This window comes from Syngnathus floridae, chromosome 17, assembly GCF_059516105.1.
Source record: "Syngnathus floridae isolate MCC-2025c chromosome 17, RoL_Sflo_1.0, whole genome shotgun sequence".
NCBI lineage: Eukaryota > Metazoa > Chordata > Actinopteri > Syngnathiformes > Syngnathidae > Syngnathus > Syngnathus floridae.
The window spans coordinates 7,506,342-7,533,897 of NC_142429.1; the positions used below are offsets into that span (position 1 = coordinate 7,506,342).

Below are 27,556 nucleotides of genomic sequence, written 5' to 3' on the forward strand. Positions count from 1 at the left end.
TTGTAAATGTTAAAGACTGATATTTATTTCTCATCACAATTAAAATGGACCATGCTTACTCATCACAGAAAGAAAACAAAACAGAAATGCTTAGTCCAGTTTCATGTCTGACCTTGCTTTGTTTTTCACAATGTGAATAATAGCACTCTATGAAGGTTTGATAAAAAATACAAGGCTAGGCCTGTGTAACACTTAAATAGCCCCGCCCACCCAGCTTGAACTTCTTCCCGCCCACAGTCGTTTGTCCCAAAAACATTGTATACAGCATTAGACGAGTCCAGCCTCTGTCGGGCTCTCAGTCTCCAGAAGTCTTAATGACCTGGAACAGTGTGACATTGTAGAGCACCTGATGGCCATTGTTCCAGGTGTAGAGGACCCTCTCCCTGGGGTTGTAGTCCATCATGGAGATGTGGGAGTATTGATTGTGGAAAGGGATGTCCGTGTACTCGTAGCTGGACGTGTTGGTATAGTAAGCAAAGTAGATCTTGGCGCCGGCCAGGTGAGAATTGGTGACGTAGAGGGTGCTGCAGATCATGAAGGACTCTCCGGCGCTGCGCTTGGGGAAACCGGTGTCCCAAGTCTGCTGGACCTCCAGACTCTGCGGATCCAAGCGGCTGATGACGATATTCCCGGCTTTGGGGATGGTGGTGTAGACGGCCCATAGACCGTTCTCGTCGGCCATCAGGTCGATGTCGGAGGAGCCGCCCCAGGAGTAAGGGAAGGTGTTGTTGTAGCCGGCGCCGCTCAGGCTGCGCTGCACCAAGACGCTCCGGGAACGGAAGTGATACTTGATGATGATGTTGCTCTGGTATTTGTTGTAGTACAGCGAGCCGTTGTAGACCACGTGGCCGGTGCCTGCCCAAGGGTGGGGGAGCAAGTGCTGCACAAAGTTCTGACCCTTCATGAAGTCACTCATGGTGCGGTACTCCAAAACCCGACGCCCCTTGAAGTACCCGTCCATGGACCAAACCTGCGACAAGGAAAACAGTCAACGGGATTTGCATACGACTTTGAGGAACTTCTTGTCCCTGCTTGACTAATTCTGGGTTCAAGGTTCCGGAATTTAAGCAAGACGCGTCGTCTGCTGACCGTGCGGACGCCTGACTGCCATTCTGAACGGGCATCGATCCCGACTGAAGACGTCGGCGCACTTTGCAGTCGACCGTTTTGCCACTTAGAGAAAATCGATCAATTTAGCAGCTCTATTGTCTTCCTCGAGCGCTGACAAGGCCCCGTTGGTCTGCCGCCCCCTCCCGATGCTTCCACTGAGAGAAAGTTCATCTTTTAATTGATTTAATTAAACAGCACTCCACATAGATGTTTATTTTGTGCTTAACACAGCGAAGAGGGGTTTGCTACAATAGCGCCCCCCCTCCCCTTCCCCCCTAGGTGCAACAGTCGGCACTTTACTTGCACTAAGAGTTGCTCTGGGAGAAGCGAGGTGGATTGTGTGAAACAGAAAACGATGGCGCGTTAAATATCCTCGGCCTGCTAGACGAGCCCCGGGAGCTCTGCAAGGGGAAGTAGCTGAGCCTACTTTAATTTGATGTTCATTTTGTTACAGGATTTATTTATTTATTTTTTGGGGCAGAAGATGATGATTCAACAATCGTTTTTCCAAACTGGGTAAAATTCAAATCCGAACTTGGAGGCCACTTTTGATTATCGCCCGTGTCCAGGGTCCACACGCGACTAATTGCCTTGGCCATTTGCAAAACTCCAGAGCAAACAACTCATTTATTCCTCCATTGTTGATGATGAAGTGATTTATTAGCTGGCGCTGCAGAAGCGAACCAGCGTCGGGAGGAGGTAAATGGATCCATTAGTGATTATCGGCTCACAGACGATCATTTCTGATATATTTCCGCTGGAAATGAAGCTCAACTCGGGGGCATTTTTCATTGGGAATTAATGAGAATGATTTTCTCGTTAATATTTTGGAATTCATTTACACCTGTGACCCCCCCACCTTCAATATGGGTGAGCTGGGCTGGTCGCCAGTCAGTTTCGTGGCACTTAGGGAAGACAAACAAGCCTTTCTATCAACTCACGGAAATGTCCATTAATTTCCACTTGTGGAAACCAAACACCTTGTCTTAGCTTAACTTCCATTTTACACATCCCCTCTTTGGCTTTGCGCTCAACTCCATCTTCTGTATTTGCTCTCTTCCAGGGATTAGAACACTCACTCGGTTGTCAGAGCTGGGGATCATCGTATCTGTCATCCAGGAGCCGAACCTGGACCCCGACGCACGGACCGTGATAGGATTACTGACGCCGGTGAGCTTCCCGCAGCCTGCAGGTCAAAGAAAAGATAAAGGCAGGAACGTATGAAAATGAATAGTACATATGTGCCGGAACATGCAGGAAGACATTTTAAATTGGATTTTGAAAAGGTTCTGACAACTCTCCATTTGTTTACCCGAAATGGATGGAGTGGTTTTATGGATAGATGTTTTTCATAGTTTGAGACAGCCACCAGGGTTTTAATGTTATACAGCAGATCATTTATCTCTTTATGATGTTCATTCTGTCGCTCACGTGGGTCACACTAATTGCCCATAGGCGTACAAATGGTGTAAAGGATCGATTAAGAATTCATGGAACGCGCCCCGACGCTCATTTGCATGCGAGTACACACCCAGTTTCTGCATGCAAGAGTGGAGGCGGGTTTCCAACAGCAAGACCCTCTGGCGCAGTTCCTCGTAGTCGTAAGCGCCCATCTCCTCCTGGATGGTCATCAGCACCAAGGACAGATTCCTCACCTCCTCCCGCAGGTGCAGGATCATCTTGGTGTCCGCTTTGTATTGCTCCAGCACGGGGAGGCGACGGAGGAGATCGCCCACCTTGTCTTTCAAATCCTACATGGTCAGCCGAGAGAAGAGAAAAGATCATCCGTCCATCCATCCATCCATCCATCCATCCATCCATCCATCCATCCATCCATCCATCCATCCATCCATCCATCCATCCATCCATCCATCCATCCATCCATCCATCCATCCATCCATCCATCCATCCATCCATCCATCCATCCATCCATCCATCCATCCATCCATCCATCCATCCATCCATCCATCCATCCATCCATCCATCCATCCATCCATCCATCCATCCATCCATCCATCCATCCATCCATCCATCCATCCATCCATCGCTCCCTCGCTCCCATCCACCTACAATCTATCTCCCCACACGTTTTCCTTTTTCTCCATCCGTGTGATTGATTGAAGAAGATGTGACTCATCAGGTGTTCCGTATGGGAAAGGTAGGAGTGCAGGAAGCAGTGGGAGAGCCGCCCAGCATGCAAGCCATACATCACCCTGGAAATCGACCTCAAATATGCTTGCCACGGGGGGATGGCGCCTTTGCCCCCCATCTCTCTCTTGTTGGGGTTTATCTTAAATCTAGTGATGGAGCCACTCTCACTCCCGTGGCGTCACGTCATAAATCTCACCCCCCTCCTCCCTTGCTCCACTCTAGCCTCCTTTCCTAGCCGAGCAGATCCCGTTAATCTCCCCCGTCGCAACTTGCAGCTTAGCGCAGCCATCAGTCAATATAGTCAAATGCACATATTTTCCAACTCCCTCTTTGTTGTTTTGCATTGAGAAACCCGAGACGGAACATTTTGCTCGTCTTTTAATCCTCCCGGCCTTAACTAATGCTCACCCCCACACATTAGCGAGTCCGCCATGCATAAAACACAGTTGAGCGACATTCACGCACATCCCCAGGGGGCTGGCACGTTTTGCATTCGTACTTTAATCAAACTATTATATGCTTCATCTCATATCCCAACAGTGTGAAGAATGAATTAGGAGCCGGCGAGAGACAGGAAGACAAAGAACCCGCCAGACGATGGCACGCTTGTATTCGCTTGTAAAGAGATAAGCTGGAGATTGAAGGATACGCTCGACTCCAACGCAGCCGGACGTTGAACAAGGTAAATAAGATCGCAGGGAAAAATAGTCTTCGACAACACGAAACGTAGAGTTACACGAAAAGCTAGTGGCCGCTTTTCAAAATTCAGCAGGGCGGCTCAGAACTTTAAATTAAGTTTGTGTCGCTTCAAGTCATACAAAACTTTATTGGCTGTGAAACGACACCAAGCAATTGTGGCAACACGCAGCCAAGTACCTGAAAGCTTTTTGGATTGAGACTGCGGGGGTTGTCCGAGGCCACCTTCAGCCTCCCGTCCACCGTTTTCATCAGACCTTCGGTGTCCTTCACATATTGGAGGTCTCTGTTGGTTCGCAAATCCAGCACCTCCATTGTTTGACTTATATTCTGTACCTAGTCACAGCGCAAAGAAAAAAAAACTCATTAGACGCTGATGTCTATTTATAGCACGGTGTGCAGAATTTTTGACTCCAGATGGCTTCTGCTCGGATTCTATGCCGGCAGTGCAAGGATATCATTTCGAATTGAAAGTCCGTTAACTTTCCTGTGAGTAAGACGGCCATTTGAAAAGTGTCCCTTATCTAATCAATAATTGGCACTGGTGCCATTCTCTTAAGATGTGCTGAGAAAGAGTGAGTTTTTTTGGCAGGCATGTATAGACAAATAGATTTGTTTTCCACTTTTGGTAGATTTTAATTAGCACTTTATTAACCTTGATAGACCACAGACGAGCATACAAACTGACACTCATAACAAAATTAACTAGCTCACTTAAACCCATGCAAAGCACACCGACATCATAAAAATGACACACAGGAGTTTACATTTAACAGTGTTACATAATAAATATGATTTGTGGAAAAAGAAATTTGCCATCATTGGTTTATCTAATTTAATTTTAGACACACAGGCTAACAATTAGCGGTACTGCTAATGGCTATCTGAACACAAATGGTGCACATGTAGACAGACAAAATAAGGCATATGTTCTTTATCCTCGACAAAGAGCGGCGAATATAAGTGCCGTACTGAGAAGCCGAGAGGAGAGAGACCCCAGAATGAGCAGCATGATAAGTTTCCTGCTAGCGCGTCTGCGCTCGTATTGATAATGTTCAACACAATATAAACAAACAAGATGTCTTCTTGTAAACAAACGTGACGAGTCGTAACAAAATCAATCTTCTATTCGCTGCTAGCTTGATTTCCCCATTCAGCCGTGCACTAAATTTAATCCTCGAATACCGACAGCCCACTCTGCTTCTGCGTAACCGGCCTACTGTCGCACCCCCTCAGCCGCGAGCGAGCTCATTCGAACCACGACTTCGTGTCTTCGCCAGGCGGCTCACGTGTCCGCGCAAACAAAAACCCGCAAGACAGGCAGGACTCGAAACTCCTCCGAGTTGCACGTAGGGCTTATTTCATCCTTTATTCAACAGTCCCGAGTCTCAAAGGGTCGCCGTTTGGCATGGAATCTGTTGCTCCAGATGCCTCGTTTGCCTTCCCCGCGCTCGGCCCACTCAGTGACTGTGTCCAGCCTACTGTTCTTTTCGCCCGTGTCTCCTCCCACATGCTCCATCAAAACACGATGTTGAAATGCTCATCGAGAAACCAGAATAGAGCCAAACTCAACGTTTTGGCGGGTATATATCATTTTTACATCTTTTTATACTGTGTGTGTGTGGTGGGGGCGGAGCTACTATGGTCAAAACCTTCCACATTGAACATTTCCGCCGATCTCCTGGGTCATCGCCACATTGTAGCAGCTATGCATGAAGCTGTCGACAGACTTTGGCGTCAAGCTGTTGTGAATTCTTTGAACCTTGACATGCCCGCCCGCCCTTGTCTCTCTTTTTTTTCCATGCCTGTGGAGGGAATTTGTGGATGGGCTTCACTGAGATTCTTCCTCAGCATGCTTTGGATCCAAATGAGGATGTCTCTCTTTGGTGTGTGTATGGCGCTGTGTCTTTTTTGCTTTTTGTACCGCTCAAATAGCACAAACCTCAGGTGTCCTCATTAAGACGGGCTCTGAAATGTATTAGAGCGCAGCGCTTGCCTTTGATAGTTGGCGCCTTCCAGGCAGAGGCTGATATTCTAATCACCCTTAGTCCATTCCGCATCCCTGAATTATACTAAAAAAATTGATGATGCTACGTTGGCTTGTAATTATTATTTTTGTATGAACAAGTAAGCCAAGATATTTTGTACCTGAACCTTACTTTTGGTCATGTTTAACAAAACAAAAAACCAAAAATAGTCCTAAAAATATTTCTTATTGCCTATAGGTGCCACAAGATGGCGGCAAAGCACAACATGACTTTGTCGTTGCCCTAAATCAAGTGCTTCTGTCAGAATACAATACGTCGCCTCGAATATATCGTGCTTCTTTCCAAGTCGGTGTAAATTTGGTCCGTCTGGGGAAAGACAAACTTCCAACGGGGCGGGATGCAATTCGTGGATTCAGGAGCCTACTTGCATTTCAATTTAGCTCCGCCTCCCTCGCAACAGTACATCAATGTCAGGCTGTGTGTGTTTTATGACCCTTCCTTTGCATGCATCATAATGAATTTCCCGCCAACTGACTGAGGCTGTCTCCCTTTTGCTATCTTACGTTATAAAAACCGATTAACAACAAGAGCGCTCTCTAATTTACTATAATATAAGCTATTTTTTGGAGAGGATAAAGAATATATGACTGTGAGTATTATATTAGTTGCCTTCACGTATTGCTCCATATTGCTTAGCGTGTTGTAAAACCACAACCAGTGACGCTAACTGATACGCAATTTCCGTTATATGCTAGTATTAAGCTAGCTCGTGCCATGTAAGCAACCACGTGATAATCAAACAGCTTGAAGCCTCTTTTTGTGATTAAATCCTCACGATGTGACACTTGTACATGACAGCTTGCATTCTCAGTTGTGCCTGAAAGCGAGCGTGTGACGGATAGCAGTCACCTTCTCCATGAGCTGGCGGAGCTGCCTGTTGCGTGGGTCGCGGTTACACATGTTCTGAGCAGGCGCCACCACCGTGCAGATACATTTTCCATCTGCGCCCTGCGCCGAGCTGTAGATCTGCCAGCCTTCCTCCGGACTCGGGTACAGCGCCTGCGGAGATGTACATCTTCTGTATCAACAGCCAAACGTGAACAGTCGTCCCTCCCCCATCATAAAACATTTGTAGCAACACTTCCTTATCCCGTGGGGATGTGTTTAGTGGGAATTTTTTTTTTTAATGTATTCCATATCGTGATTAGTTGTGCCCATTCTGTCAGCGCAACTTAGCTAGAGTCAGAATTTTCTCTTTCGCTCTCGGAGCCCTGTCAAAAGTCGTTCTTCCCCGAAGACAATTAATGGCAATTGATCCCGGCAACCACTGAGAATCACTTGGTGTTTAATTTTAGCTGTGAGTGGAGGGTGAGAAAGAGAGGCTGGCACACTTCACGGTAATTTGAGAAGACTGAGAAATGAATAAAAATACTAATCAATGAATAATACTTTTTTTCCGACAAATTCTGTGAAACCTAAGCGTTACGATTCTTTCCACACATTCAAACCGTGGGAATAAAACAACAAGATTGAATCGGGGAGATCAATTAAGAGCTTGATGGAAGATGAAGAAGCAACATTTCAAAGTAAAAGGCACGATGGAGCAATGGAGTGGAAAACAGATGATCTGTTTGGAAGCCGGCAGGAAATGGAGCTGTCCACAGATCAATAGCTAGCCAGGGGAGGAGCCTGGCTGAAAGGTTGGATGTCCCTCTTGGGCTAATCCATTCAGAAGTAGTGCTGAGTGCTTGCAAACACACACATACACACAAGGCGACCCTTTCATTCATCTCCGCTCACTCTTGGCAGACAAGGCCGAAATGTAATGAGAGAAGGATCGGCTATTTTGGAGATGAAATTAAAGAGCCATCAAAATAAGTGCAGGCAGAAGGCGGCAAATAAAATGGCTTGCTTCCCTTCCCTGCAGTCATCTTGTCCTCTTTGCAAAGGGAATTTTTATTTGGCGGGAGGATGGGGGACTCGGAAAAGGGTTTCGTTGGAGTTTGAAGCGACGACCACACACGCACACACACACCGATCTACATCTCCCATGTCTTCATTTCCTCTCGCCTCAAACTCCTGAGCGCGTTCATTTCCAATTTTCTATGATTAAACGAGTTGTGATGGCAAACATTCTGGGCGCTAGTATTAAAAATCTGCTCTTCTATCAGTGAAGAGTAAAAGCAACATATTCTTTTCATATTTCCTGGATTTTTCTTATGGGTTGTTGCCAAAGTAGTAGTTCCTCACAAATCATTCCCAAATAGCTCTGGCATCAATCCATTAAATTTCATTGAACGGGTTTGAGAGGAAATTAAATAAATGGATGAAAGAAAATGGAAATAAAGGTGGAAATAATTAGAGAAAAGAACAAAAAAGAGATTTACAGAATTTATTGAATGAAAGAAAAAAGAATATATTTTTTGGGAACTGAGTCATTTCCTGTTTGGCAGGAAGTCAAGGGGCGTGGCCTAAGGAAGGAACTCAATTGGAATACAAATCATTTGCACTCCTGCCATCCTCTTAAGTGCTCTACCTTTGTTTTTAGGGATTCACCAATGGATTTTGAGGATTGCAATCATTGGAAGGATCTCAATTCTTAACTGGGATGAAGTTTCCAATTCTACATCCAGTAAGTCTTCATTTTTTTTTCATTTTAATTGACAATGTCTGCAAGTAGCACTTCCCATTCACATTGATGTTCCCGACTTATGACAGCACTTTTTGAATCAACTCTTTTATCTTTTCAAAGACGCAACTAAGTCAGATATGCCGATCCGCCTTTCAAGTCTGCATTTCTTGTTCTGCTGCAGCCTTTCCTGCGAGCGTGCATCTATATATTTGCACAAACTCTCTCCGGGGCCTTTTTAATAATTCATGGCTTTTTATATGCGACAAAGTCTCCCGTGAGCATTTGTTTGCAAAGGAAAGGCGGCTGCGATGCGTCGCTGCAGATGTGTGTGGGTGTGCTTTTAGTTTGTCTGTGAGGAAGACGAGACGCACGAGCAGGTGACGTCTTGTTGCCGTCTTAATAGTTGGGAAAAAAAAAAAATGGCCTCTGACTGTTGCATGCACTTAACTGACAGTGGGCTAGATGGCCTCATTTGTTTCCTTCACTTGTCTTGTTGCTAAAGTTTTCAAGTTTAGCTGTGGGATGCCGGAGGTCAATCCTTTTGCCCTAACACTTCCCTTCTCAATTTCCAACTCCACGCTGCGCCCCCCCCCTTCAGAAGCTTCTCAGCAACACTTCTCCTGCGTATTAATATTTCATAAATGCCGAGCTGAAATTAAGAGTGCATTTGAATCCGTTCCAATTTCCATTTGCCTCTAACTCGACTGCACAGGAAAAACGTTTAGAGGGAGATGGATTCACTAGGATGTATTTTTTATTTTTTTTTTCCTGTGTGTGGTTTTTCCGTGAAAATATGTACTTAAATGCAGTCAGCCAGATTTTAAGACCTGTGATTTATTAATCTCAATCAAACGTGTCAGTTCTCTACAAAAAGAATCACAGTATTCATTTAAGCTCACCAGATATCGTATTACCCAAGGAAAGCATATTTCTCAGCTCTCAAAAAAATGAATAAAAGATGTTTATGTATTATGTAGGCAGGTTAAACTGGTGTGCCTGGTGTCATTGATGGGGAGCAGGGATTAGAATTTAAAACCGTTCAATTATTTTCAGAGCATGACTGTGACATCGTATAAATCTTTATATTCTATAGCACACTTTATATAGTCTAGTTCTTGTCTTGTTGAAATTAGCTTGTTTACCAGGCCACCTCTATCTGGTTGGGAAACCGGAGATTCAGCCTAAATTGCAGAAAAAAATTGCATAGTGTGTCGTATTTTGGGAGAGACGAGGCATTGTTTCATTTCATTGTCTCAAAAAAATGGATTCTGTAGCAGTGAAGGATTAAATTGAATATGCAAGTGGCAGACATGAAGCCGTCCCAGACACGGTGAGATGAGTGGGGCGGAGATGACGGCGACATTGAATTGAGTGACTGTTTTGCAGAAGACATGATGGAAAAATCAATTGGGCGTCCATTTATGACCTATTTTGTTTTGACATTTTTTGCGGCAACGCCGGTGTTTTCGCTCCCCTGCCATCAAACTCCTGACAGAAACCAATAAACCACAAGTGACCGTCTGAAAGGATGACACTCACTCACTCACTCACAAAACAAGTTTACTAGACCGCCATTTATCGCTGCTCATTTAACCGCCGGACTTTATTGTCGAGGACCATTTGACGGTGGCGACTTTGGGGATCAGTAGCAGTTAGCGCTTTGTGAATATCAATTTGTCTTAACTGCCTGAATATCAATGTTCTTGGTTCCTGTGTGCCGTCCATTGTGGGACTCTTGGGGTGGGACGTCAAAGCTGTCAGGGAATGAGTTAATTAGCGATACCGCTAACATCCAACTAGCCAAAACCAAAACACTCCTATGCCACGTTGCATTGTTTTAAATATCAAGACAACAAGATTGAGGCAGTGCACCAAATGGCCTTAAGAGATATTTGGTAATCACACTTAAGCCGTTAGCGCATGGCAGCCAAAATGAATGGAGCGTAGAAGCGGCACAATTTAGCAGCGAGCGTCACGGCAACTAACGAATCAACTTGTGCAATTACCTGAGCACCTCTCAGCAGCAATGAAGCTGTGGGCCCTTTAATGATTAACAAAGTTCACCGGGATTATCCAATTAGGCACGTGAGCTGTAGGTATCGCTGTCGAGAGGATGGACTTCCTCCGCTGTTTCATTAGAGCAACCCCGGAGCTGGCTGCTGTACAGGCGCGGTTAAATGAGATCATAAATCTGCTGCTCTATACTTTTATGAGCATGACGGGAAGTCTATTAGAACTTTCATAAGCAGCGGGCGATGCCAGAAAATCGAGGAGGCCCGTCAGCTGAACCTGGCGTCACATCTGCGGGAGAAGGCATGAGAAAGAAAAACAAGCGGGGGGCTTACGTGACGGCTCAAGCTGAGATTGAGTCTAGATAGAATCAGGACACCTCGCTGATGAAGTGGTGCCATCTTGAAACGAGCGGGAAGTAACCTAAAAACACTTTTTGTTGATCGAAATGGGATCACCTCTCTGCGGGCTTCTTGTTGTTTGTCTCTTGGCTTTTACGATACATTAGTCGAGTAAAAGTGTTGCAACACCTGCACATTGCATCTTCACCTGGCAGGAATAAACTCTTTCATAAGAACATTTCTCAAAGTGCACCTTCAATGCCTTGTATTCCATAAAAACATTTGTACAAAATATCTTAGTTTCAGCGTACGGCTAATTTTAGCTTTAAGAAAACATCACACTAGCTGAAGCTTGCTAAAACTGTTATAATAGCACCTCTTTTTTTATTTCTGGATGAATTTGTATGTTGTAAAACCGATAAAATTTTGTTATAGTAACAAATAAGTCGTGGCTAACGTGTGTTTGTTTACAGCGCTAATGCTAGCTTAGTATTTATTCGCTGCTATATTGACAAAGCTGGACAGTGTTCTCTGCTAGTTCGAACATGTTTGAGAATCTTGCTTGGCTTCGATTAGATTCTCCCGGTGGGCTAAAGATTATTAGTGTTTGTTACTAAGTGCTTCCAGTCTTGCTAGCGGTTTTTAATCGGCACCGTATAAGACCATTCAAAATCAATCTACTGAATCGCAATTAGGTGGGCCAGTTTCACTTTACTCATCTGACCTAAACTGTACAATGTGCGGCAAATGGAGCTAAGCACCGCTGCGTCCTCTTGGCTCCCCCACTCCATCACTTCCAACCGTGGCGCCAACTTTCCATCTGCCGCTCGCTTGTTCCAAAGGGCGTCCAGGGGTGCACAGATGCGTTACGTGCGCTGTCGGGTCGGTTTTTTGGGGCTCGGCCGGCCAACTCTGAGTGAGACTAATGACGCCAAATGACGGGACGTGATGGAGGTGCTCGAACATGGTTCATTTGAGGATATCACGTCTGTCGACCAAATTCTTCCTCCTCAAATACAATAGGATTATAATTATTTCCCAGCTCGCAATCACCAATGACAAGATGGCTAATTGTTTCAATCCTGCCATGTGTTTGATTTCTGCAAATTTCAAGTGACTGCTCTTAATTGCACCAAAGCCGCTCCTATAAAAATCCGCAGCGTTCTTTAATCAACGGCCTATAATCGATCAACACAATTTGCTTTATTAGGACGCACAGTGGATGTAAAAGTTAACAGCGCTAAACGGACAGCGCACACTGACCTCAATCACATTTTGAACGGTACGCTGTTAAAAATGGAAAAAAAAAATCCATTCTGTCAGCTGCCTCAGAGCTTTTTTATTTTCCATTGAAGATAACACACACAGGTCTAGAAGTCAATGTATTCACATTATCTCGCACACACACATACGCACACACACTACTGAGCGTTTTATAGTGTTGATGAGGTAAAAAAAAAAAGAGCGGTGACTCACTGACTGCCTTTTTACACACTGAGGGTCTTTTTATTCCAGTGACTGTAAATGCATCCCAGCATTTTGTCAAATGTTTTATTGTGAGACCCTTCATGCGATATTAGCCGGATTTAACTGCATGATTTTAGAAATTAAAGTAGCCTGCTGATTAATCGTCAAATAAGCCGTCAAACACAAATAGTGTGCGGAGGTTGGTTTTCCAACTTTGAAGGTCTGCACTCGACCGATTATTATTCCAGCTTTCTTATTAGGTTATCTTTTTAATGAAATGATTTAAGCCGTCTTGTAAATTTGACACGACACAGGAGAAGTTTGTTAATTAACAACCTTGTCAATTTGGAATGATTAAAAAAAAACATGCAGAAAATGAGGCTTCAAAATCACACAAAATATTCAGGTCAAGCCACAAAAATATATTTACTTAAATCCTCCAGCGGTTGTAAGACATCGCACTAGGTTAGCCACCTGCTAGCATAAGAGCTAACGCTAGATGTTTGATGAAGCATCCTACATTAGCTTAGCGCTAGCTAGCTGATACAACAGAAAGGTTTAAAATTTTAAGATCAAACATACACCGACCAACGGCGGAACTAAAGTAAAGTCAGTTATTTTAAGCTTAATAAAAAAATGAACTTTTGGCGTAAGCGCTGTTTAAGAGGAATCTTCTGTAGCCTGCCAAGTTCCTTGTCAGTTAAGACTTTCAGGGCCTTCCACATTCATTAAGCAAACACACTTTTGCACTATCCAGATGTGCACAAGCATCGAGGCAGGGTTGTATTTCCTGACGTCAAGCCGTCCGTTTTCTTCAGAATGAGTCACTTTGAAAGGGAAAGCACCCAAAGCCAGCAGACCAGACGCTGAACTCTGAATGTAGGACGCGGGTGCTAAAGGGCGAGCAGAAGCCGTTGGGTCGCCGGCGGCGGGCTAGCTGGCATTCTGGTGTCACAAGAGCGTTGCGACGTCGCCTTTGATAAGAGCAGCGAACACGCCGGTGACTCACCGTGGCCTGATCGTGCCCGCGAAACGTCTCGTTAACCGTGATGAGGCGTTTACTTTTATTCTTTATGAGCGGGAGATTATCTATCATCCCATACGCTAACGATTCAAAGCGCCATCTCGGTTTTTTGATCAAACGCTGATGAAAGGCTCCGGCACAATACCGGAAATCAAATCTCTCCTCATCACTATGTATATTTTTCACGCCGAGTCTCTCTTTGAAATGCAAAACAGACGACTTCAGCCACGAGACTCAGAATTCAGAGTTTGCCGACAACATATTTCATCTCTCTCTTGACTGAGAGCGAGATAAGCAAAATGGATGGATAAAACAAGGCGCATGCCCCAAAGGGAAATGTGGAAGCTGGGCAGGATTTCCAGAGTTTAGCCGTGTGAATAATTCAAAACCTGCTCTGAGCACCTTTACATTAAATCGGCTGCAAAAAGTTTCATAGGACTTGTGTTTCTTCAACCTTACAACTGCGCTTTTGACTAAAACATGATTAAATATGAGAGTCTTCTCGAAACAGATGGACTCGAAAGCCCCTTAAGACAAACATAGTCGGAATATGTTGTTAAACCAACAAAAATAGACACACACTTCATAGCCAGATGGCCTCGCATCTCTCGGGACGCTCAATTTCCTTCCATCATTTGAACAGAACGCTGTATTTGCGTTAGCGGGCGTGAGGCCATTTGAAAACGTGCGTAGGATGAAAGCAGAAAGCGTCGCTCATCAATTAGGAATGATCAGAAAATGACAAATTAATTTACTTAATGGTGTTGGTGATGAATCGTTGTCTCGCGGCGCCCAACAGCAAAGGTGCCGAGTTCAAGTTTGTGCATTGTAATGGAATATAAAGGACATCGTTCAATTTACTCAACGGTGATGTTATTATAAATAAATTAATTAAAATAGGTTTATTTCTGCTACATTTGCTGGAACTCAAATTGATTTAAATTACTTTTGGCCAATTAAGTCCCAAATGCAGTCCATTTGTTAGTCTGGTAAATCACATTATTTTACAGTTGATTAAATTCGAATGTATTTATTTTAGTTGGATTACATTTTGGTTTGATGGATTTGCTTCATTTGATTCACTTCCATTGTGTTTACAATAATTTGAACTGATTTAATTGAGTCACTTCTGGTCAGTTCGGTTTCAATCCAATTGAATTCCATTTGAAATCGATTCAGTTTGGTTCAGTCCAGTTAATGTACTACAAGTTGGCTCGGTTCAGTTGATTCAATTCAATGGCATTCAATTCTCCTTGGTTCAATTCTGTTGGGTTTACCTTGGTTTGCTGTGATTGGCTCAGTTTGAATCCCTTCTTCCATTCCCTTCGATTTCAACAGCACATTTACGTCTACTCCATTCAGTTTTTGTTTCTTTCCAGTTTGTCTTGGTTTGATTTGTTCAATTGAGCTCATTTTCTATGTGATCTGCTTGTGTTCCATTTAAATTGATTTGATTTGAGAGACATCTGGTCAGCTCAGTTCCAGATGAATCCCATTTGATATAATTGCCTAAATTTGATTCATTCAACGTTTAGTTCTGCTTATCTGATTCCATTTGTTTTATTCACTTCTGATCATCATTGTTCAGTTCAATTTGTTCAACTTTTAAATCACTGCTGCTCAGTTCAGTTCCATTCGATAAAATAGACTTGATACACTTTAATTCAGTTCTGCTGAATCAATGCGATTTATTCACCTTTAGAGTCACCTCTGGTCAAATCACTTCAGATTGATTCACTTCATTAAATTTTCTTTTGTTTTGGTGCGGTTCAGATTTGCAGTGTCTGTTCCATAGGAGCCGATTCGATTCAACTGAATCCATTTCTTGTAATTTCAGGTCCAATCAATTCCAATTTATGTGCAGTGATATTTCACATCACAAGTTACATTAAGACCTTGTTTAAGACCACCCTATTTCACTTCACACGAGCAAGCACAAAAAAACAATGGGGGGGGGGGAATAAAATCCGAGAGAAACCTTGAACGGCACCACAAGTCATCCGTGCCCAATCCGCCTTAGCGAGACAAGTTGCATTTCAGCATTTCCACATTGTCGTTTATCACATCCCCTCGTGAACACCGTTTGTGTCCCAGTGTGATGACTGACAAAAGGCATCAGCATCTCTCCCAAAGTCACACACGCACACACAAATCATAAAACATCCAATCGACACTGCTTTTCACCGTCACTCATCATCACCAGCGGCCGAATCGTTATCCCGACTCTCACACATTGCTCTCTCTCTCGCATGCCTTCAGCGTCGCCCTCCTCGGGGGGATGTGACGGACACTCTTAGCAGCGCGACGCAAAACTAAATTGCTAAATCACTTTGTCCCACTTGCAAAAAAAAAAAAAAAGTGATACCCACACTAACGATCCTCTCGGAGGTGCCCCCTCTGGAGATAGTGGTCCCGTTGAGTCCCACCAGAGACGGTAGAGTCTGAGACATCCAGTTGGTCACCATGGCCATAGTGCTGAGCACCGCCCCGATCTTCAACATGGGCACGCTCATCTTTGCCTTCTACGGGGGTCCCCCCCGAAATGGCCCGACAGCCCACCCTAGACTCTCTAAGCCCGGTCCGGTTCGGTTCCGACTCAGCCTGAGCAGGAGCGGGAGCTGATCAACCAGCTGATGTGGTTACCGGACTGGCCGCTTGCTCAGACCTGTGAGAGGAGAGCAGCATCACGCAAGAATCCTCCCTCTCGGAATGACATCCTGAGCCTCACCCCCGCCGCCCCTCCCTCCCTCCTTTCCTCCCTCCCTCCCTCCCTCACCCCGTCTCCTCCTCGAGATTCAGAGCAGCACATTGGCCGCCTCACGTCTCATCCCCTCCCAAACAGCTCGTCCCCATTCGGCTCTCGCTGACATTTCTGTTCTTTTTATGACTCGCGAACCGTTAAAGGCGTGGACATCAAAGCGTGCCGCTCATTTCACAAAACCGACGCGTGCCTTGCGACTTCCCGCCGGCATCGACTCCCGTTCTTTAGCGGATCAATGCGGGAGGATGTTTCAAAAGGTTGCCGGCGGTTGGCGGGTGAGACATCAGCAGGTGGTCCGGCGAGCCGTCAAGGCGGCTGCTGTCAAGCCGTTCGTCAGCCGTTAGCGTGAGGTCTCATTTGTCAACATCCGCCTGTCCTGTTGATGTTCTGAGAACATCCGAACAGCAGCTTGATGGAAAATTGATAGCTCATCCGTCATGGCTTCGCTTTGCAAGCCCCGTGGCAGCGAATTAGAGTGATGCTGTCACTCTGGGCAAAATAGGGAATATAATGCCAAATAATGAGTGATGCATTATAAGATATGCTGGCAATTCCCTGATAGCGGGCAAATTGGCCCCCTGGTGACTTTCAGAGGCAGCATAGAGGATAATAATCTGTAGTCAAATTTACATTACATATTCCAAATCGAAGATCTCAGCACATTTTAAATATATTTTTAATCTTAAAATAGTCAAATTCTATGATTTCAGCCTCTCAAAAGTGACTATAAGGGATGGTGGTCCTTGCCCCCTCCCTTTACACACTAGAACAGCCCCTGTATGGAGCATCAGAAGAGACATTCAAGTTAAGAACTTAATTCAAATCATCTCTACTCCGCTGACACCGAGCCACCCAGTTTAGAAAGTACGTAAAGTTTGAGGCTGTATCAATTGTTAATTTTAATACATGCTGCGGGACACGACAAAACGTACAGAGAGTTAGAACACCCCCCCCCCCCCCCCCCCCCCCGGTGGGCTATACTATGTGTCTGATGGGATGTCTGTCACCTCATCACCGACAATGGGGTCATTCTTTGGAAGGAAGCAGCAAATCTAATGGTGCAAGGAGGAGGGCTCGCTCAAATAAAACCATCAGGTCATCTCCCTTCTTGGCTCCTGCCTTGCTGACTTATTCATTGGCCCACCTGTCATGCCCCCCCCCCCGGTCACACCATGTGACTGATATGAGCACCTTCGGGGTGTCTCTGTCACACGACAAGAGATTCATTAAAAAAGTCAGCACCCCCACTTGCAGGCTCACCAACGCTGAAGCCAGAGTGCAAGAGTGCCCCCGTGTGGCAAGCAACGGCAGTACATGCCATTTCCAAGTTCATCAAGTCCAAACCTGGTGGCAGGTAGCTGTCACCTGGGGGCAATACATGAAGGAGATGACGGAGGGCATGTGACAGCCTTGGTTAATGTCACACCATTTGAAAAGTGCAAAATAGACTCAAAGACAAAAATAGACAAGGAATTAGAACACCTCCGGGAGGTAATATTTGTGTTACTCTGCACTTTTAAATTCACTCGCTGGGTGGCAGCAGAGACTCAAGCATGAAGTCAAGCTTGACGATGCTAGAAGTTTATTAGTCCAAGAGAGGAGAAAATCACTATCTCAGATCATTGAACCTTTGGCACGAGGAGCACGCTGGATAATTCACCGATTAATTACCTCTGCCAAGGAGGTTGTTTTCGCGTGTGTGTTTTATTCTCGGCCCGCTTAATTTTTTATTTACACTGCTAATTGCATTTTTGGGACACAGTGAGCAATATATTTGAAGGTAGATTAAAACTTCAGAGGCAGTTCAGTTTACAGCTACTCTGTCTGGCACATTTAATGATGTCTGACACCCTTTGAAGGAAAAAAAAAACACACTTTCATTTCATTCTGGCTGAATGTTCACAGCCATTTAAGTTGAACTTCAATAATGGTCGATTCTCTGCCCGCTCGAAGGCCATTATCTTCAATTTTCAGCTTTTTGTTCTCCTTTTTGTGGATTTTTCCTTCTCACACCCAACCTCTCACTCTCCTCTCCCTTGTGGCCGTGATTTATATATATATAAATAAAAAAAATGTAGATTGGCTTCAACTATTTGTCTCTTCCTCTTTTACATGATATTAAAAAAGGAAGAAATCTTCATTGCAATAAAAACCGATATATTTACATGTCTATAAATTCCTATCGTTATACCCAAATTTGAAATCTACATACCTATTTTTTTTTTTTTTTTTTTTTTTTTTTTTTAAAGTGGCTCTGGGTTTAACATGAGTAGAGCAAACTGAGCTACGGACAAAATTATGAAAATGTGCATTAATGGCAGCACTCGCGAACGCCCGTGGAGGGCAGTGGAGCATCGCGAGCGCCAAAATCCAATGTGACTCTGGCTGCGGTCAGAATAGCCAGCGCATAGGGTGGGGGCCGACTATTCTTCCCTAAACGAGTCATAATTTGATAATTACATGATAGACATAAAGACCCGCTACCGTCTTAATGGATTAGGAACAAAATCAATTTGGACACGTGACCTCTTTGCCATGGCAACAAAGTAAATGGCTTAGAGTGTAGCTCAGGGTTGAGGCGGGCCGGCTCGGCGCCGTGTTTGTAATTTATTAAGAGCTCCTGTGGGCTTGGGAGTAAAAACAGCAGCGGGAGTGCACATGTGTGACAACCTGAGTGCAAGGAGTGAGTCATTGCACATCGAATATGCTCGTTATTCCATAACAAATGGTCTTTTTAAGAGACTAATAGCAGGCCGGGACATGCTGTCCAGTAGAACCTCCGCGTTGGTAATAAATAAGTCCTTGTATCCTTGTGTTGAAGTTCTATTTCATGTAAAACGCCGCAAAATGTCTCCCACTGCCTCAAACATCATCCGTGATGTGCGAGTTAAGGCTTCAGATGTTAGCGCTTTGAACAAAGCATCATCGCTAGCACTGGCTCAATAGTGCTTAAGTCTAATAATAGCCGATAAGAGCGAGCGATCCGTCCCTCTGTCGGCTGAACGTGTGGGGAGGCGATCAATACAGTAGGTGAGCGTGTCTCGCTGAATTGATTGTAAATCGCCCGCGATGAGTCCATCCGTTGTCAGCGTGTCACATCGAGGCCGGATAATCGAGAAAATACGCCGCTGATGACAGCCGAGCAGGCACTTCTACTGATAAGGACTAAGTACAGTATGACTCCACTTGTGACCTGCCAGCCATGTCGTGTAATTTGCCGTGGTTAAGCTTAAAATAGGACACATCATTCCTCTTTCCATGGTAACATATTTTTTTTTTAGTTTGGAATAGTAGCTAGTATTGTATAAAATAGCGCTAAAATAATACATTTGATTTCATTCTTTTTTTTCCGAGGAGGTTTAATACTATCATAAGGAAGACTCCAAATCAAATTGAGGACTTAAGGTTTATGTCTCATTACAATCGCCCTCAAATTCATCATAGCTCCTTTCATGGCAATCTCAGCAATTCACACTGAATACGATTATTATTATTTCGGGGTTATGGCCGCTCAGGAAGGCAGGCGTCATTGAGAGCAGCAGACAAGAGACGCAATCAGCCGCTATGTAACCAAGGACCATCCCGACTGTTTGGCGCCTGAGCGCTGATTGCGGGATCGGGCCGAAAAATCTGCATATAATTGACACGCACAAAAAACAAGGGTGGAGGAATGCGCAAATGAGTCCAAGAGTCCATTACGTATTTTTTTTTCTTTGAATAATATACCTGTGTGTATTATAAGATTGTCTCCATGTGTTGCCACACCATTTTTGTTCAAATGTGCTCAAAAGATATCACAACAATTAGCCCTGTTAGCCTGTCAATGGTGTTTTCAAGTACGTGTTAGCATTGAGCTACCCGGGCATTTCTTAGTAGAAATTGTCCCGAACTCAAATTTTGAAAAACGAATCTCAACAACCCAGATATCCACAAAAACTCGTAAAAGTATATTGATATTCATAAGAGGCGGCGAAAGAGAGAGAACAAATAAAAGCAAAAAAAAAAAAAAACGAGCAAGACTCTCAGCGATGCATTCGAACTGCCCGAGGTGATTGAAGCGTTTTCTGCTCCGTATGCAACAACCCAACTGACAGACTGCTGAGATGCTGCCAATTACAGTCTGGGTGACTGACTGCAAATTTGCTGCGTATTTTTGTCGAGGGCTGCAAAAAGAAAAAAAAATTTCAACCGTATCCCATCGGCTACGCGTACTGGCCTCCGCGTCTGTGATGAACGCACACGAGCCTCGCTTCTTTGTGGCAACTGAAGCCTCCATTTGTATCCGCTATCTCCGGGTCATTAACGTGCAGAGAAGCTGTGACATTTAATTAGGGAGACATTATTAGTGCTACACAACGCGTACTGTGCACTGGCGAGCAATCCCGAAACGACCTCTAACTCAACGTTACAGCCGAATCCAGTAAAGCGCAAATATGCTTAAGCAGAACACTAAACAACGGATTAACAAATGAGTTTATCGTGGTGTGTGGTACTCCGCCCCTCCTAACCGTTTATTTGACTGCAACTAAAAAATTAATTTAATAAGTGTCCCAAAGATAAAGAATATGTGACAGAAGCTTCTATGATTAATGTTCAGGGAAATTAATGAACAATTTTCAGTAAATTAGCAAATTTTTTTGTCTCAGTTTATCGAGGCACTAATCACCAAAAGTGCTGAAAAAAAATAGAATAGGATTCACAAGACCACAAAATAAAGGCGTCGGCCGCTGAGTCACCACCGCATGTCGTCATCGGGTGGCGCCATAGAGGTGAAATTGTAAAATAAAGCGCCGATGCCGTCTGTGGTTCGTCGCCCCAATACAAATCTGCTGGGCTCGTCGGTATTATTTGTGAGTGCAACCACAAAGGCCATCGCCGACATTAATATTCCATCCACAAAAGAGGGAGCGGGAAATGATATTCATCGCCACGCTGCAGCGAAACCTCCTTTGGCTATTTTTCATTTGCTGTCTTTAAGATACAAATGGACACCTCCAATGACAATGTTGCTTCCTCCTGGGAGTTGCGATTGTTGACTTGAGCTTGATTGACTCCGCTAAAAGGACGAGGATGCTTTCAAAGTGAGACTCAACCTCCAAGCTGGGGAATTACATCGAGAAGAAATAATGAGATTTAGCGGCTAACGAGAATTTAGATAAATGTCTCCGTTGAGACTTTGTGTTCAAAGTCACCTGCAGTCTCTGATGATCTATCAACTGATAGACTCATTAAAACTTTGTTTAGGTGTTGTTTTTGGGCAGTACAAAAACAATCATTAGGAGCCAAGGAGGCCGATAATCATTATGATTTTGGAAAGATATTAGCGACATTGCTAATATCCTTTAAAGCAATGGACACAAAAGGTGCCTCAACACATGTAGACAGAAAAAAAAAATTCTTTATCCAATGCAAAAATTGCAAATATTTTAGTTGCTGACTCACAGTAGTTGTGAAAGTCTTCTTTGGTTACGTCTTCATGACTCTACATCTTGCACGAGTCCGATTTTAATGGCTTCAACTCATTAATCGGCTAATGAGAAATGGCACTTTTGAAAGCTGCTAGATGGATGTAATTCGCACACATTTTTACGTCTCTTTTGATCAGATCATCACAGCTCTATATTCTCGTCCCGTCGGAGTAATGGCCAAGCCAGAACACACCACGATTAAATATGCTCGTCCACCACTCGCATTCAAACTTGAAGCCGAGTGACGAGCTCCCGCCGCCCGAGGCGTCAAAGCTTAAAGAGAGGCGAGACCCTCTCCTGAATACCACCTATTCATTTCATCACCATTAGCGCCGCTCGGGCACTTAGTTCTTTACTTTAGACCGAGAATTACCGCATCAGATCCTCCGGCGGAGTCTGACATGATCATTTCCCTCTGATGAAGCGAGGCGAGGGAGGAGGAAATGAGTTTCATACAGAAAGGAAGATAAGTTAATATTTTAGTTTTCTAGCAAAGCATTCAACATTTTGCTTCCTCCTTGGATGAGTTCCCTTCCGCAAAACGGTTCATCTGAATAATTTCCGACAGTCGCAATGTCCGCACGACTAAGTGTAACCTTTCTTTCGAGATGAGGCTCGACGTCAACCGCCTGACAGTGGCGGATGGAAAACACATTGATTAAATGCTTCCTTTCGCCCGCCCTCACGCCAGCCGGGTTCCGCCACGGCGCCGAGCTCTCATCTCTCATTAGCTTGGAATAAAAACTCTGCTGCTGAGTGAGTCTGGACCGGGCGAGGACAGCTGTCGCATTGAAGGTAGCGAGGAGAGGATGTTTTGGCATAATAGCAGTATGGCTCAGAGAATTTCAAGGATGGGGAGGAAGAGGACTCTCTTATCAGCTGTCCTTCAGTCCGGCCTGGAGGCAACGTCCATTTTTTTGTCTTTGGGTAAAACTCAAGTGCGACGCCCAATTAGCAGCAATCTAGTCGAGCCTTTTGTGCTCATGCACAATAGGAGCTTCGGGCACGACGGCCATATTTATATTCCAATCTTCTCATCAGAAAACCCACATTGCTGGGCTCATAAAAAATTCATGGTGCGGAAAGGCAAGGTCGCACACAAGTCTGGTCAGGAGCTGTCGTATGCTGCAACGGCCACAAAAAGTATCTTTGCAGCCGTTCCATTGTTGACCTTTTCGAGTCATTGATTTCGGATTTTGACCACTTCAGTAGTAGCCCATTATTTTCCAAGTATCTTACAATATTGAGCAAATAGCCCCAAAAGAAAAAAGCTCACCTGACCCGCCCACATGTGATCCCCCGTCCTGCTGCTTGTGAATTTGCCAGTAGAAAGGCAAAGTGCACAATGCGGGAATGAGGCCGAGCATGGGCGTCCCCGGTCGGAGTGTTGTCCGAGGAATGTCACGTTTGCTTAGAGTCGCCCTCCGGCGGGCACACGCTGGCTCAGAAGGAAACTGAGCAAGTGGGGATTTGGGACGGGGGGGGGGGAGGGAGTTCGAATGTGATATCAAAATTATGTTTATATTTCGCCCGACCTTACACTTGACAGCAGGGTGCTCACCAAACAAAAACATGAGGAAGCATGGATGCATTATTTAGTCCTAATGAAAAAACATGGCGGTGAGAGAAGGTCACAGAATTTTTGTCTCCTCGCAGAGCTTTGGAATGACGATTTACGAGCACGGACCTTGTGACCGTCACAAGGTTTTTCTACGAAACAGAAAACTACATGACAGAGGTCATACAGAGCAAACCCTCGTGTTGGGATTTGAACCCAGAAACTGTGTGATACTGTACACTAGGACACTATTCCACTGTAAATAACCCTCTTCCCACCTCAACATTAACACAGAGAAGCTAACAATCCATTACGCAATCAATAAATCCCAATCACATGTTCCAGCACGTTATAACACGAACGCGAAATCGCGGCCCACGGCCGATGTCATTCAAAGAGAAGTGAAATGTCTTTTCCATTGCACCTTGGATCATCATGTACAATCATCCGCTACTTTTCAATCCCGCCAACAAGACGACAACATAATACAATGCCATTATCTGCGTATGATGGCGAGGCGTCCCGTTGGTGCATAAATGGTTAGAGGAGGGAGGGGGCGTGAAGACATACCGTCGACACACATTTAATATTATGGTTAGCCACATTATGAACTTTGAATTCAGCATATTTTTGCTAGCATATTTTGACCGTGTCTCAATTATTCGTCTCTGTGACGGTCGCTCAATCCAGTTTTCCACCTCGTGGCCTTGTTTGTACTTGTTGCCCTTCTTCTCACTCAGTAAAAGCCTTTAAGAGCTCCAGTCTTGCCGCTAAAATGTGCCGGAGGCACTTTAACGAGGTTCGCTGCTTTTTGTAAGAGTGCCATGTAATAAAAGACCTTTTCCAGATTTTCCAGCCTTGTATTGGTCGCTGTTTGATCTTGACTCGGCCTTGAGATTTTGGGCTAAAAATTTCGCAAGGAGGCCTGCGGAGTCGCCGCAGATGTCCGTATTGGACCTGCGCCCACGCAGATGTTTGCCCTGCCTCGCTGTGACGGATTATTTTTCATATCAGCGTCAATGCTTGAATGTTTATCGGCCATTTATTATTTTTACTTATGTTTGCAGACTTATTTAAAAAAAAATTGGATGATAAAAGACAACCCGCTAGCATAATTCTTAGCATTAGCTTGTTTTTTTGCAGTACCTGGTTTTATAGTTACAGAGAAACCCTGGCTGAGTTCCTCGTCTCATTACAGCCATCTGGAATGAGGTAAACAACTTAATCAGCCCTAAATGCCGCAACTCCTCAAATCTTTTGTTGATTGTAACTCCTGGAGCGAGAGAGTGGCTGCTAGCTAAATTGTTGCCAAATCCAGCCTGTTATGTACACAAGGGGCGCGTGATTCTTTGCTTGACGATGACAACCAATTAACTTTTCAGCTTCACCGCACTTTGGTGTTTGCGGCGGCAAAAATGTTGCCGTCCATCAACCAATAACCGGCAACCGCCTGTCGTCCTCAGTGCATATTCTCAGCGTCTGATTTCTGTCTATCAGCTTTAGGGCGACGTGACAAAAACACGAAGCGAATTAAATTACTCTTAATATTTCATTTGGAGCTTGAGTGGAAAATATGTGGGCAACATTACAGTGGGGGTGGGGAGGGTATCAATTCTGCATTATTTCAGCGCAATCGGCCTCGAGTCGGGTAGTGATGTGTTTTCATCTAGACGTTTGAATATTTAATGTAGCCACAACAAATTGTCTCTTGAGGCCATTTATAGCGTGAACTGTCTTAAAGGGGGGGGGGGGGGGGTCCACAACCAGTGAGTCATGAGCTTTTTCTTACTTTTCTTTTTTTTATATAAAACCCACATTGTTTTTTTTTTTTAAAAATATTTCCAGACTTCATTTTTACATCAAATAATTGATGACTTTTCTCAGCCTTTTTAATCGACAGTTTTAATTTGATCATGTTACCGGTAACCTATCAATACAACAATACAATGACGTATCTCCCCTTCTGGGTTGGAAAAGGTCACGTGTATGTCGTGCCACATGAGATGTGAAGCCTGAGCAGCAGCAGCGTGTAAAGCCCGTGCAATTTTGCAAATGTCACACTATTTATTATACTGCGAGCACAATACAAGCAGTTCTGCACCAGATAACCCCGCAATGGATCAAAGCATATTTAATCCAATATAGACTTAATCACGGGTTGTTAAGTGAAATTACTCTCGCTTGCAGTCAGCCTTGAAAAGATTAATGGGATTAATTTGCCTTGTGTGGACTCCTAAGAGATGAATGTCCTCAGGGCCAGTGGGAGGAAGAAAAACTTTTTCTTTTCACTCTGGAATTTTATTCCTGACACAAATATGGACGTAAATTTACAGTATAGATAGGAACAAACGCTTTTCTAGGTCAAAGAATTGACAGCGCCACCGTTTGGCTTTACAACTGTCACATCATCACCCGTCACCTTCGACAAAATTGGGTTGCCGCGCGCACTCGTGTTCTGCTGTGAAACCAATCCGCCTCGGCTCAGCGGACACAACATTAGGTACACCCACGGCATCATTCTGTCAAATTCTGACAGTAATGTTTTTTTTTTTTTCCCAATATGCTCACTGCCCAAACCATTAGGTACACCTAGAGGCCATTTTGTTATTTTCTCGGAGGAGCATGCGTGCTAGTTTTAATAGAAAAATAAATCATCCTTCCATCCATCCATCCATCCATCCATCCATAGCGTTTGTCCTCATTCATGCCTGTGATTGAGCTAAAGCTAGCTGACTTTGGGCGAGAGGCGGGGTACTACTCGCCAACCATTCAAATTCACATCAATGGAAATTAAGAGCCAGTTCCGAAACGGAGATTTCAAATCCCAAACTTTAGAGGCAGCCATGCTGCCCAAAATAAGAAACATGCTTCTGAATTGACCACTTGTAGATTTGACATTCTTTTGTTTTTAGAAAAGCAGCCTTTTTCCATTCCAAATTTGCAGGTGTCAAACTCGAGGATCGGGGGCCAGATCTGGCCCACCATATCATTTTATGGCTCGCACAAGCTTAACACATGTGATGTTGGACTTGTGCCAACAAAAATATGCCTCAAAGGTTCAAACCATCATGACGTGTAAAATCTGAGACTTTAGCTTAGTGAGAATCGAAAGTATTTTTGCCAGCTGTTTTGTGTGATGCCACCGAAGGAAATCTGATGATAATCATAAAAGTGCAAATATACAAAATGTAAGTTATTTTAGCAAGATTTTTTTTTTTTTTATCCATTTCATATATTTTTACCATAATCACAAAACATCCAAAAAGCCAGCCATGAGAAGTTCAAACAAGTATCATGTCCGTGTATCCTACCTGGCAGGACGTGACAGCTGACATGACCAGCAGGAACATGGCACTGAGGAGATGCATCCTCATCCAAATCTTTTGCTTTCCGCAGTTTTCCTTCCAACCTCCTCCTTTTCTCCTTTTACTGCTACTGATCTCTTCCTATCCCGCGCTCCAGCAGCCTCATCACTTGGGGACGAGGGGGGGGGGGGGGGGGCGAGGGACGCACACAAGCAGCTCTGCCCGGTTCACAGCCGGCGTTGCCTCTGCAGAGCTGCTGCTGAATTTGAGATGGGCTGGAAGGAGGGGAAAGGGTCCGATGCTTGGAGAGTGTGTGGGGAGTTGGATGATGGTGTCAACGCTCACTCGCACCCTCCCTCCCACTCTCTCTCTCTCTCTCTCTCTCTCTCTCTCTCTCTCTCTCTCTCTCTCTCTCTCTCTCTCTTTCTTTCTCCTCGGTGCTCGTCCGTCCTGCACTGAGCGAGGAGAGGCGCAGAGGTTGGAAGGTGATTGCTGGTGCTCTTGCAACACGCAGACGATAGGGGCAGCACACACACGACACATACGACACACCATGTTGGAAGCTCTCTCTCTCTTGCTGTTTCAGAGTGTGTGTGTGTTTGTGTGAGATATTTGTATGCCTTCTGGACATTTCATTAGGAACACCTGCACACTATATCTAATCTAAAATTCAGTCTCCACTAAGATAATTCATGCTATAAGTAAAATATGCAGGGAAAAATATTTACTGTTTTATTTTATTGGACAATAAACTGATTACAAAGTGCAGTCTCGATAAACTGGTTCATTTTTGGAAAATAGAAGGCACATTTTTAGGTTATTTAAGTGCAATTTATAGTCTAAAAATTATTTTATTTTTATTTATTATTATGTGTATAGTGGGCCCTGCTTAAATCTGAAATCTGTATAATGGATTTAATATAAAATCTTAAATGATATATAGAAAAGTAAAAAATGTTTGCACTTTCCAAAATATATTTATTTTTATGAAAAAAGCCATTTCGTCCTCACATTTCTTCTTTTTATTCTGACCTCCCGCTGCTCC

General features: G+C 44.3%; 2 protein-coding genes across 4 annotated transcripts in view; one reads left to right on the plus strand and one right to left on the minus strand.

Moving 5' to 3' along the window:
- olfm2a (olfactomedin 2a) lies at positions 1–26,913 on the minus strand. 2 transcript variants are annotated; one of them, XM_088356890.1, is made up of 6 exons: positions 26,518–26,913; positions 6,855–7,004; positions 4,138–4,293; positions 2,642–2,861; positions 2,190–2,296; positions 1–970 (listed from the first exon to the last, which is right to left on the minus strand). In XM_088356890.1, exons 1-6 carry the CDS (start codon positions 26,578–26,580, stop codon positions 296–298), a joined length of 1,371 nt encoding a protein of 456 aa, XP_088213016.1. In that variant the 5' UTR covers positions 26,581–26,913; the 3' UTR covers positions 1–295. The 2 variants fall into 2 exon arrangements, with proteins under 2 accessions (XP_088213016.1, XP_088213015.1); XM_088356889.1 differs by lacking the exon at positions 26,518–26,913 and adding an exon at positions 15,789–16,120.
- Positions 1–27,556, plus strand: part of rdh8a (retinol dehydrogenase 8a) — an 84,353-nt gene that overhangs the window by 15,006 nt on the left and 41,791 nt on the right. For both annotated transcript variants that reach the window (XM_088356893.1, XM_088356892.1), the window contains exons 4-6: positions 2,174–2,280; positions 3,802–3,943; positions 8,494–8,577. The gene's annotated coding sequence lies outside the window, so the exon portion shown is untranslated. The remainder of the gene's footprint in view (positions 1–2,173; positions 2,281–3,801; positions 3,944–8,493; positions 8,578–27,556) is intronic.

What these genes read in the sequence shown, in the direction of transcription:
- olfm2a (XM_088356889.1), bottom strand. Translation starts at nt 15,932, where the DNA reads ATGAGCGTGCCCATGTTGAAGATCGGGGCGGTGCTCAGCACTATGGCC. An exon ending in CCTCCGAGAGGATCGTTAGT is followed by an intron (nt 7,005 to 15,788) that starts GTGGGTATCACT and finishes ACATCTCCGCAG; the next exon opens with GCGCTGTACCCGAGTCCGGA. An exon ending in CTCTTGCATGCAGAAACTGG is followed by an intron (nt 2,297 to 2,641) that starts GTGTGTACTCGC and finishes TTTGACCTGCAG; the next exon opens with GCTGCGGGAAGCTCACCGGC.